The following is a 13,471-nucleotide window of genomic DNA, read 5'->3' as shown; positions in this document are numbered from 1 at the left end:
AACATTCACCCCAGGATCGGCATGCTTAATCCTTACAGTCTTCCACGAGGCAGGAAAAGTTCGCACTGTCATACATAAGAATTCACGTAACATTGGTTTAAACACAAACTACATTTATCCCAGACTTTTCCGGCTCTTGCTTCCTTCATTTTTCCACTTTCTTAACCTGCTCTAACCTCTAACCCAGTGTTTCCCAAAGTGGGCGAATTCGCCCCCCTGGGGGCGATTTTCATGTCCAGGGGAGCGAAAATTTTTAAAATGGAATTTGGGGGGCGAAAATCCTAGAAAGGGGGCGAAAATCCTAGAAAGGGGGCGAAAGTGGGAGAAACTGAAAACTACGATTCAATTGGAGAAGAGACTCAATTTAATAAGAGATTATACTCTAGTAATCTAAATATTTCACTTCTAAAACTTTCCCTCCATTTGTTTGTACCTTTTAACATGTTTTAACTGAACTTTTCCCAAAACATGACGTATTCAGAACTATATTATATATTTGTAGTCAGAGATAGTTTTAAATTGATCAATTTCATTTTATTATTAAACATTTTTAGAAATTGGTTCAAAAATCTAAATTCAATAAAATGATGTTTTATTTACAAAAGAGCTTTAGAATTGGGCAGCAAGTGGCCAAGTTTTCGGTAACACTTGTGACTAACTTATAGCACAAACTATTGAAAAAATCAGAAAATTTTACTAGCAAAAATTAGGTGCTAACGTCGAAACTAATTACCAAAAACGTTAATCATGTAACTAAAACTAGATTTAAAGTATTATCGGATAAAAATTCCCAGGTTTTCGGAAAAAAAGTATTTTTTAAAACAAAAAACGTTCTTATACAAAAAAATCTAACATTTGTTTTTACAATTATAAAAAGAACACATTTATTCAATCAAATTAATAAGTTTCGAAATTCAGAAAGTCAGCCAAATTTTTTTAGCTCAGTGAAAACTGGTGCAGTAGCATGTAATACTCTTAGGTTGTTTGTTGTTATGAATTACTCACCAGCACATCATTTTAAAAAAGGGTCGATTATTGAAATTTAAGAAAATGTATCATGATGATATTTTGCAGATTTACAGATAGATTTTATGATACAAGAATATCATTGAATACAATATGAATAATTTAAACTTCAAAACCGCATATGTTTGACATTTTTATAAAGGTAACCTTGATAAATGAACCAATTTTTGATTTTTTCTTGTAATATATTGGTCTGAATTTTAGCAAAGTAGAGCGTTTAATACATTTTTTTCAGAAACATCAGGGGGGCGATTTCAAAAATATATTGGCTTCAGGGGGGCGAAAGTCAAAAAAGTTTGGGAAGCACTGCTCTAACCAAAGTTCTTTTCAAAACAGCGGGGCTCACCCAGAAATTTGCCGTTAGATTCTAGAGTGGATTTTGAGGATGAACCTTGTTACCTGCTGTCCTTCTCAACAAGACATACTTCACCTCTTCCTATTCCACAAATTCTATACTGCTTGAGCTAATTCAAGTAAACCTTATCGGTTGGTGGTTGCTCAGTAAGTAAAGTGATCTTATTAAACTTGGGTCACTGTCCTTTTAGCCCTGGTCAGTGACCCAGATCATTCGTGCCGACTCCGTGAGATCATCGTGCCCGTTGGATCGTCCATCTTGGTTACCGTCTCTCTGCTCTTTTTGGTTACCAATCGACTCTGCTTATCACTCTAGTGATGGGTGATGGAAACTGCTTTATATTGGATGAATGTAGATGCCACTCAATGGTAGGCTACTATACTAAGGACTAACATGGGATTTGTTGACAGAGAAAACTGTGCGACAATTACCTGCACTGTATTTTACAAATTTTCGATTCAAATTTAAACAAAATCTCAAAAACACTCCACTTCGCCGACTATCCCGGTTCGTATTTTTTCGTTGATTATTCGTTACTTGGTTTTGAAGGGCTGGCTTGCAGGGCCTGACACATTCATTCATTTATTGGTATTACATTGTTATTACAATACAACCGCATCAACAATTCCACTCCATACAACTCAGTTTGCAGTAGCCTCGGCTGCGGCCCACACTCGCCAGATCTTGCAGCACCTGGTCAGCCCATCGTGCCCGCTGTGCTCCTCGCCTTCTTGTACCTGCCGGATCCGAAGCGAACACCATTTTTGCAGGATTGTTGTCCGGCATTCTTACAACATGCCCCGCCTAACGCATTCATCCAGCTTTTACTACCTTCAGGATGGTAGTTTCGCCGTAGAGTGCAGCGATCTCGTTGCTCGCGATCGTTCTCCCGCACACCGACAAAGATCGTCCTAAGCACCCGACGTTCGAAAACTGACGAGTGCTTGCAGGTCCTCCTCGTGCATCGTCCACGTTTCTACGTATGCAATTAAAAGGGTGTTCGGTGATCCAATAGAGTATAATTAAGTTATTTAAGATTGCATTACCAGAAAATATTATTACCAATTTTAGGCAAAACATAAATCGCCTGTGTGGCTTGATACCATTGTAGTCTGTGAGAGTTTCTGCTCTAGAACGCTCTCTCGTCACGAAACAAACGTGAGAGTGAACATCATCATTCATAGGGCTCTCCGATTTGGATGTGCCACGAACTGTTACACTCTCTGAATATGGTTCGATCGGCTGATTCGGATCAAAATCCAAACACTGATGGTACGCCTTGCTCAGTATTTGCCAACCAAATATTTACATAAGAGAGTGGCAAAATGGTCAAAGTCCCATATAGCATAATTTAAAAATTTTGTCCAGAATTCTCATAAAGATAAAGATTTCACGTAGTTTATGTAAAAATCTTCTTTTTCTTCTTGGCATTAACGTCCCCACTAAGGCTGGTTCATTGTACTCTGTAGCCAGAGTATGGTAATCTGACTTGGCGAAAGTGGCTAGGAGGCCATCTTTAACTTGCTGGCCGTTTTGTTTACAAACATCACTGCCTGGCCTGGATAACGCTCAAACTGAAACTAACAATGCTGCCAATAGTGCGAACGAAATAGTTAAAAAGAGAGATAAAAGTAGAGTACGCTACGCGCAGATCCAGTGCATTAGAATAATTTTTGACACCACTTTTTCTTCAACCAATCAGAAGTCATTACTGCCTGGCCCGTAAGATGCTGAAACTAAAACTAACCGTGCTGCCATACGTGTGGACGAAATTGTAGAAAATAGAGAAAGAAGTATAGAGCACACATGGAGCAGGTGCGACCGTATTAGAATAATTCTTGATAATACTGTTTCTCCAATCAATCAGAAGTCAATTTTCCGACTACCTGTCTTAGATGTTTGTAAACAAAACGGCCAGCCCTTACTCACATACCCTTCTGGATTTTCTCCACAAAGTGAGCATGATGTATCACCTTAGGAGGAGCTGAACCCGCCTTGGTCCCCACTGAGACAGAGCAGGCTACTCAGCGTAGTGTTCTACACAGATAAAATATTTAAATTTCAATGTAGCGTAAAAAGACGAGTATAATAAAAGTAAATCAAATTCATCTATTGTTACAGCATCATGATTATTTTTCAACTAAAGATGCTTGAATGTTACATGATCGTGTAACTTTATAGGCCATTCGACTGAAAAATAAGCTATGTGTCGTTAACATGTCAATTCATTTTTATGCTCCAAATATGTGCATGAAAATAAACTGAAATTTACAACATATTTTTAGCTGTGTAAGAGCACTTCCACAGTTATTAACTGAGAGCTTTCTTTGCCTAAATTGCCATTTTCGCATTCGTATATTGTGTGGCAGGTACGATTATACTCTATGCCGATGGAAGTCAAGGAAATTTCCATTATGAAAAAATTCTGGACCGACCGGGAATCGAACCCAGACATTTTCAGCATGGCTTTGCTTTGTAGCCGCGGAAACAAAACCACTCGGCAAAGGAAGGTCTCAATGTAAAAATCTACTTCTCCACATCTCTATATCGAAGGGACCATCGAGATAGGGAGAGATCGAGACAAAGATCAAATCTCGATTACTTTTTCAAATCGACGTAAGTAACTTCCATACGGTTTTGAGAAAATCGATTCAGAAGAATCACAAACTGTTTTCTAAAACTGTTTTAAAATGAATCACCTTTTTAACATTTTTTCGCCGTCTACATTGCTTAAATGTTGCATACAGTAAGCTCGCGTTTAAAAACCAAGGAGTTCTATAATTTCCCACAAAAAAAATTATTACAAAATGATAAGCCGATTTATTTAGTTACTTGCGACGTTTTTGTACCAGTGTAAAATCGACTTAAGTAGTGTTTTGTTTTGATTCGTGGTTAAGTCACTTTGTCTCTCCATACAGTGGAAAGGCGAAAGTAGTGGTTAGGTAGCGAAAGTTGAAAATCTTATTTTCGTCGTTTTGTAATTCCGGATATTAAACGTTCTAAAAGTGAAAATTGATTTTTTTCAGAGCGAAATGTGTAGAATTTCGTCTGCGAAACACGTATAATCGATAAAGTATGTTTGTATACTTTTTTTGACTTGAGTCTATTTGAATAAGTTTTCGAGAAATGTTCGATGAATATCGGGAGCGGGCCATTAAGCATAAGGTCATTTGGCATCAAATCATTTTGCACAACGGTCATTTGGCATAATGGTACGCTGATCATAAGTACTGTGCAAAAGGATAGGACAAGAAACAGTCAAGGAATTATTTCGTACCGAAATTACTTGAGCTGTACGCTGCTGAGAAGTAGAGCTGATTTCATAACGTCGGTAACGTCTGCTGTGCAAATCAAATGGAGCTATCACTTTTCCATAGGGAAAAATGTGACGCTCAATTATTCCGCAAGTAAAAGTGACATTTCGCTCATACCGAATCAGCTGTCAAAATTACTTTGGTAAAAAGGAGAAATTTTACTTGAGCGCTTTACGTTTCAGGTGCATACTACGCATTTCAAAAGATTGCTGCACTTGATGATAAACGATTATGTTAATTGACCATTAGGCATAATGCAAAGGTTAGGCGTTATTGCAAAGGTCCTTTATGCTAAGCGGCGTTATGCCAAATGACCTTATGCCAATTGACCCAGACCATTTTCAAGGTTTGGTATGTTAACTTTAAGGGGGCAGGATCCATCATTGATTTCGGAATTTTCAAACGCAGTTTTTTCCTTCGAAATCAAGAAAATTTACAGGAAAATGTGTTCACTGTATTCTATTCTCGAACCGAAACACAGTGAACACATTTTCATCGAATAATTTTTAGTTTTTTTATAGAACAGAAAAACTGCTTTTGAAGTTTCGATAATGGCGATGATTACAATGACGGAGCGTTGAACGTTAAGATAGCCAACAGTGAACGGGCCAGGTATGAGAAAAAAGTCGCGGTTCGTTGAGCTAACCTGCCCTACAGTAAAAATGTCCAAAATATTGTAGGAGAACGTTCGTGATTTGTGATGAACGTTTGTGGTTTTCAATTAAATTGATTTTCTAATTTCGACGTCACATGGTTTTGGCCTTTTGTGATTCGCCTTTTTGTGACAGACCCGTATTTAGAGTCGAAATATCTAAAGCTGCATGTTGATAAATTCCGACAGGAGCTATTAGTGGAATGCTTAGACGAATATTTTGCGAAATAATTGGAAAATCCCTGTAGAAATCCTAGAAAAACTCCAAAACTTTTTATAGATACCTTTTTTTTATTTTTATTTTTTTTTGTATGGTATTCAGTTGGAGCTGCCTGACAGCTTAACTTGTCAAGGCTGAACCCTCGGTCTGGCTTTTGCCAAGTTTCTCCTCTACCAGGACCAATACTCAGACGGGCTAGGCTATGGTGCCCACATGAACACTGTTTTTTATTCGTATAGGCAAATTTAATGCGACACCAGCATAGAGGTCGCTAGGTAAGAAGGAGAGAAATGTAATTGAAAATGTTTGTTTACGTCCAAAATTCAATTTTTCGACCCAAAAATTAGCGCATAATCAATTAATTATTAAACTATTTTCAATTGGCATAATCATTTTGACCCTTTATTCTTGCGATACCGTAATTTCGGGTGAAATTGATCATTTTTCACGGTTTTTCTAGTCTGTTTTCTAAAATGTTAACAATGCCAAACAATTAAATGCAGGAAAACAAGTACGAAGGTGTGCCTCATCGACTCATATACCGAAATTTTCTAACAAATGTCATTTTAGTGTTAACAAATATCTCTAAAATAAAAAGTCAGGGAATCTCATTTCGGGGTGAAATTGATCACTTGTCAATGTCATTATTGTTAGTTTTCAAAACAACTCTACATGATAAATTTGAGCTCCCTGGATCCGAATATGCTTGTAAAATTCTTAGCAATGCAATATTTATATAAATAACGAAGAGTTAAATTTCATGAATTATGCGGAAAACGCCTAAATGTATGCAATTTCCTAAGGAATTCAATGATATCTAACAGAAATTCAATTATTTCAACCATTTGAGCTAATTGGAACGAGTTTTGGTGATGAAATCTGGTTTGGGGATGTATCTCAAGCATCCTCACCAATTTTCAGGTTTATACTATGTTCAAATCCTTGCTTAGAAATAGAAGTTTATAGGTGTTTGTCAATACTGCACCGTGCATGATTTTGAAATTTTACATTATTTTCATAGTAATTAACATTCGTTAACGCAAAAAACTTCACAACACACAATTCGACAATAGTTACGACAAACAACGTTCATTTATTGCAGCTTACATTGATATTTGTACTCCATTACGAATAAATAAAATCGTGTGATATGATGATCAATTTCACCCTTCTGATCAATTACACCCGATTTTACGGTACGCATGATTTCACAACAAATTTAGCCACAAACAAAGAATCCGGATGTTTATAACCTATGTAGCCAAACACCAATTTTCCAATTTTATCCAACAAATCGTACATGAGCACTGACCGGATCTGTACATTTTGGAAGGAAAAAAAGTTTATCATGTTTTTCAATGCTCTCTGATCGTCTACAACATAACTATTTTGAGAAAAAGTGTAATATGTATGCTCCTTCCTATGCTGCACACGGTGCGTTCTCAACCCAACCTCTTTTATGACGTTTCTCCTACTAGCCACCAGATGTCGAAGTGATCGTTCAGCTTTGAAAATATTAGCCTATTGTGTTGTGGTAATTTTTGAAAAATACCCATATTACCTTGCTTCTGAGAAAAGAAAGCATTGTGATAATCAGCAGCTCCATCAGAATTTGTTCGAAATAGTAGTGTAGTAGTGTCATTACTAATTCTGGCTAGTCGAAAAGGTTTTGAATAATTTGTAATTTAAGTGCTATTTTGATTACTCCTGTCTTTTACGTAAGATTAGAATCTTAAATGTCAATTGTCGTTAAGGCTTAACAAAATTGGCTGTTTAGTAGTAGTTCTAGTTAATTTCGTTTTTTGTTGTTAAAAGTATTTATTGGTCATTACGTTCATATATCCTTAAAGAAAAAGTCACTTTCCTTGCCTGTTCATCAATTTCTCGAAACTAGCAAGTGTATCCTATTGATCGATCTCAGCGTCTTACTTTCAATAGTCATTATTACAGTGGGGGATCGAAATCCGTACAGGCTCAAAATCCGTACACTTCATACAAATAGTAGGCGTTTTGTATGAAGTGGACGGATTTAGATTCATTTCTTAGGTGTACGGATTTCGATCTCACACGGTATAGTGAATATTTAAGAGTAAAGTTACCTTAGGCTTCTATTACAGTCTCGTACAGGATTCACTTTTCGGTGGCAAATGCAATTCTTCACAACGCCTGCTTTCTACTTGTAAATTTTGCGAAAATGAAGCTGGAATTAGATTATTTATACCAATAATCACAGACAAACAGACGTCACACTCTCATCATTGTCCATTGACCACCTTTTTAATGGTCGATTCAAAAATATGGTAGGTGGCCAATCCGCCACCCGCAGCGCTCGCATCGTTTTTGTTCGCGTTTGACGTTTGCACACTACCGCCATCTGTTGGCCCGTCGGCCAAATACAATAATTTTAGCATTGGGCGCACATGTCCTCGTGACTATGATTTTGATCGAGATTTGTTCTAAGTGTTACGTCTGTTTGTCTGTGGTGCAATGTTACAAGAGAGGTATTTCTTACTATGGCAATGTGAAAACCATAGTAAAATAAGATTGTCGCCACTTATTTTTACTCAAAGAATCTACTAGTCATTTTTCTCAGAGTAATATTTCCTACGTCGTATATGATAACCACAGACAGACAGACGTAACACTTAGACCAAATCGCGATTAAAATCATAGTCGTGAGAACATGTACACCCAATGCTAAAATCACTGTGTTTTGCCGATAGGCCAACAGATGGCGGTAGTGTGTAAACGTCAAACACGAACAAAAACGATGCAAGCGCTGCGGTTGGTCGATTGACCGCCTACCATATATTTGAATCGGTCGTTTAAAAGGTGGTTGATGGATTACGATGAGAGTGTGTCGTCTGTTTGTCTGTGTAATAATGATGTATCTAGCTAGCTAATAGTAAGAGTGGCTACGGATCATTCTGGTTAGCAAAAGGCAAACTGAACGTCGCGAATAGCATTAATATCCACTTTGAATAGATTAATTATTTGAAATGGGTATCAATGCTATCAACGACGCAGAACGTCCGTTGGATCACATCCGAGATATTAGTGCGTCTATGTTATATAAATTATGACGCGGCTTTAATATTTTCAAGAGCACGGATCTAGAGAACCAAGCATCCGTTTAAGCTGAAAACTTAATCGATTGATCACTAGCTGGTGGTGACCAATCAATTAAGTTTTCTGCTCAAACGGATGTTTGGTTCTCCAGATTCGTGCTCTTGACAATTTGAAGTTAGGCTTCGATTCATCTTCACCTTAAGCAAAAATGCCAAAATGTGATACCACCACTACAGGTTACGCCTTTGGTGTCCATCTAATGAGCTAATGGATTGTGCCGTCCCATCGCGGCAAGGTCGCATAACCATGGGGAGGGTCCAAAACTCTTTATAAATACCTGAGATAAAACCCTGAAGATTTCCTAACGGATTACTTGGAAGATTCGTTTGAAGAACTCTGGCGAATACAGGAAGAAATTCTAGAGTTATTACTGAAAGAAACGCTCATGATAATTTTCTTTAGGTTGGTTTCGGACCTCTAGCTGACTAGGGCACTAGTCAAATCTTCAAACTGTTTTAAATCTGTCCAAACCCATCAACAGAAAAGAACCTGTTAAGTCGCCTTTTGGACTCCATTTTGCCCACTGCAATATAATGAGGGTAGAAATTTTAAATAAGCCCTTGAATATGTATAATACTCACGTGGCTCGTGGTTTAGCACTCTGTAGTTTTCCATGATTTTATCGTCATTCATCTTGACTTGCAGCTCGATCAAGCCCTTGCTCAAATCCTGCCGGGGAATGTGTGCGTAAAACTCATCGACATTCACAATGAACGTAGGTATGACCAGCATCTCCGTTCCAACGACAGGTGTCTCCAACTCTGCTCTGATTGGAATTTTGTACAGTGATTTGTCTCTTGTCCAACCGTCGGATAGCTTTGCCACATGCTCCAACCTACAGCGGGATCCCTTGAAGCATCCCTGAATTGCTGGATCGTAAAAGGGACAGATCCGCTTGTCGTCTTTCGGTACATATCCCAGTACTGCTTTCATCACGTTTGTCGTATTGAGCGGTTCTTCATACAGCTCATCCAACTGAGCCTGCGTTAGAGTATCAAGAGAAACCTTGTAGTGCTCTTGCTCTAGCTTTTCCTCCTTTATTAGACGTGGTTTTTCCACACAGGCCAACGACATCAGTGAAACTTCGAGCCATGATTCATTGACATTCAAGACCTTGTAACCTAGTCGATTATACAGGTTCTCATCCAAATACTTGCGGTAGTCGTTGATCGTAGCGCAGCCTTCGACATTGGCCAGTGAACATTTGACGGCAAAAGGTGAAAGCTTCGCATAGAAAGGTGGCAACTCCAATAAACTCATACGCGAATCGTCGAAAACCAAAATTTCTCCTGTATCCAGAAGCTTGACAAAGGGTTGATCGCTCTGCTTGCTTCGAATGGCACGAAAGATTGCTCCCTCAACACGTACTCCAAAAACATGAGTAGACGATTCGGGCAAGTCCTCCAATACCGTGTCTACGTTTTGAAGTGTTTGTAAAATCTCGGCGAAATTGATACCGGTCGCGCTCTGGTCAATCATGTAAAACTCAGCTTCTGTCTTGCAGATATATGTAATATCACATATTCCAATCTGGCCAGGTTGATCTGCAATACAAAATATAAAATTTTAACCTTTCTGTAACCAACCCTTCTAAACAAAAGTTGAAAAAACAGGGTTTTAACTATACATATTTTTTCATTTTTTTTAATATTTTTGAGCCAAATTTTGATACAAGACGCACATTTTCTTCTTCTTGGCATTACGTTCTCACTGGGACAGAGCCTGCTTCCCAGCTTAGTGTTCTTATGAGCACTTCCACAGTTATTAACTGAGAGCTTTCTTTGCCAAAGTTGCCATTTTCGCATTCGTATATCGTGTGGCAGCCCCTGGACCGACCGGGAATCGAACCAAGACACCTTCAGCATGGCGTTGCTTTGTAGCCGCAGACTCTAACCACTCGGCTAAGGAAGGCCCCTTACAAGACGCACATATCCTTGTAGTTTAATGCCTTCTTCAAAACTTTAGGAAAGGCCACATGATGCCGGAGTTATTCCAGAAACAAAATAGGTGTTTCGAAATGGCCAATTGTAAAAACGGTGATATTCAAGAATCCGGCTGAACTTTTTTATATTCATTAGCTCCATAACGATAGGAACGAATCGTAGTCCATCTTGGTTACTACGTGGCGCGGATCCCATTTTCCATATTTTTTTTTAATTTCTTTATTAGGTAGTATCATTCCAAACATTATATTCATTTCTTATATCTAGGTGTTCTGTGTTTGACAACACTATCAAAGACACATCCTAATTCTATAAAACAAAATTTCAGATTTTATAACCATTTTGTTAACAACATATTACATGTCCTTTACCGTAGCAGTTCAGATTTTTTACAGGTGAGTTGATTCACCTGCTTATTAGAGAAAAATGTTTTCAATTTAGGGGATTTTTTTATTTATAAGTGGGCCGAAGGGTCTCAGATTTTCATGAAACTTTTTCCACAGGCAGGGCTCATCAATATATGAATAAAAAAAAATTTCCCGGAAAACTCAGTTGGATTTTTTTTTGTTTTCCTCTGACACTACTTACTTTGAAAAATCATAACTTAAGAAAGAAGCACGTAGAAACAAAGTTTTTTTTTATGAAAATGAAAGCAAATTTTCTCAGGAATAAAAAAAATATTAACTGGAAAAAGTTTTCCCCAAAATTTTCAACCGTTGATAAAATTCGTAAAGAAAAGCCGGAAAAACTATGCTCCAACTCGTGGAAAGTTTTCAAAAATAATAATAATACTAATGTTCCTTCAGATCGAGCGGACTGTAAATTTGGGGGGTCGGATAACGACGGGAAAATTCTGTCCGTAGCCAAGCAACAACGCGTCTTGATACTCTTGACTATAGAACTCAACTGGTCTTTATTTCGCAAAAAAACAGAAAAATCAAAAAAGCAATAATGTGTGTGTGTGTGTGTGTGTGTGTGTGTGTTTGTCTTTTTAGGGTTGTTCACGTACGGTGTGTGGTAGGGATGCGCAAGTAGGCGAACATCATCCCCCGCGTTGAAATCTGGATTTCAACACTCTTCCTGATCAAACGGCAGCAAACAGACCTCCGTCACAGCACGCTTGAACTCTGCTCCATTTGCTGTTCTCACCGTTACGACGCGCACAACGCCGTCACTTCCAGGGTGCGTTTTCAGGATTCTTCCTAGTGGCCATTGTAGCGGCGGCATGTTCTGGTCCACAAGCAACACCAGTGAACCCTCTTTGATTTCCTTCGTTTTCAACCACTTGGATCTATTCTGAAGTTCTGGCAGATATTCCGCTGTCCACCTTTGCAGAAGTGCTGCAGCATGGTCTGCACCAACTGCCATCGCGATAGTCTGTTCTCTTTCATATGCAAGTAGCTCGGTTCGGGTACGGCTTGCATCTCTCGAGCGATCAGGAAGTGAGCAGGCGTAATAGCTGTGTAGTCACTAGGATCATCCGAGCTTGGCGCCAAGGGCCTAGAGTTTAGCACAGCTTCAATTTGCGTCAACGTGGTATACAGTTCTTCGTATGATAGCTTCCGGTCGCCGACAATCCGCTTGAGGTGATGCTTTACCTGTTTCACACCGGCCTCCCATATACCGCCAAAGTGTGGACTTCGCGGCGGTATGAAGGTCCAGTCGATTCCCTTGTTGGTGCAGTAGGTTGTGATTCTTGCGGTAGCACGTTGGTTCTGGAACATCAGCCATAGTTCATGCAACTCTGATTTAGCCCCAACAAAGTTTGTTGCATTGTCAGAGTGCATCGATTTCGGACACCCACGCCTGCTGACGAAACGCCTCAAAGCCGCGAGAAACGCGTCCGTCGTCAGATCGGAAACTAGTTCCAGATGTATGGCACGGGTCTGCAGACACACGAACAAGCTAACGTATGCCTTCGTAAGTTGGGGTTTGCGAGCTGTAGTCGAAGATTTAATCAAAAAAGGACCAGCATAGTCCACACCGGTGTTCGAGAAGGTAGGAGCTGGCTGAATGCGATACGACGGCAGATCGCCCATCAACTGTGTCGTCTTTAAGGGGTTGGCTTTGAAGCACGGTATGCAGTCTCGAATTACCTTACGAATTGTACTTTTCACATTCAATGGCCAGTATCGTTGGCGTACGACTGCGAGTAATCCTTTTTGCCCGATGTGCAGGTTTTCCAAATGCAAATACCGGACGAGTGCCTCAGTAGTTGGGTGCTTCGCTGGCAGCAGCATCTGAAGACGACTATCATACGGTATGAAGGCTCGCTTGATGCGCCCTCCAACTCTTAGAATATTATCTTTCGGATCCAAGAACGCTCGTAATCCGTTGAGCCGATGCTTAACGTCCTCGCCGTCCATCAGAGCGCTAATTTCCTGTTGGAACGTTTCGCGTTGAATCAGCCGTACTACCAGGAGCGTCGCTTCACGAATTTCGTCGGCAGATAGAGGACCTTTCTTCACCACCCTTTTTCTAGACATGATGTATTTGGCAAAGCGAACGAAGTAGGCCGAGTAGCGCACAATCTTCATAAAATTGCTCACCCTGTCAAAAATCGGCATTCGTCCAATTGAAGCAGTTATAGCTAGTACTACGCCAGCACCAGATCGCATTTCCGGCAGTTCTTCATCCGGGATCATAGGTTCATCCACTACCTCGACTACAGCGCAATTGAATGAAGGTGGACCAGTCCACCACATCTTGGATTCGGCAAGTTTCCTCGGCTGTTCACCCCGGAAGATTAGATCCGCCGGGTTCTCATCCGTTGGAATATATTTCCAGCTGCAATTCGGAGTTAGTGTTTGGATTTCACTTACCCGATTCGAA

General features: G+C 39.5%; 1 protein-coding gene across 3 annotated transcripts in view; it reads right to left on the bottom strand.

Annotated features, from left to right (window-relative positions):
- LOC110679470 overlaps positions 1–13,471 on the bottom strand; it is a 32,518-nt gene that overhangs the window by 7,239 nt on the left and 11,808 nt on the right. For all 3 annotated transcript variants that reach the window (XM_021854154.1, XM_021854151.1, XM_021854144.1), the window contains exon 4: positions 9,278–10,240. In XM_021854154.1, the coding sequence (XP_021709846.1) occupies positions 9,278–10,240 (963 nt within the window). The remainder of the gene's footprint in view (positions 1–9,277; positions 10,241–13,471) is intronic.

This window comes from Aedes aegypti, chromosome 1 (assembly GCF_002204515.2).
Source record: "Aedes aegypti strain LVP_AGWG chromosome 1, AaegL5.0 Primary Assembly, whole genome shotgun sequence".
Taxonomy (NCBI): domain Eukaryota; kingdom Metazoa; phylum Arthropoda; class Insecta; order Diptera; family Culicidae; genus Aedes; species Aedes aegypti.
The sequence above is the reverse complement of the archived record's forward strand: the minus strand, read 5'-3'. Positions and strand labels throughout refer to the sequence as shown.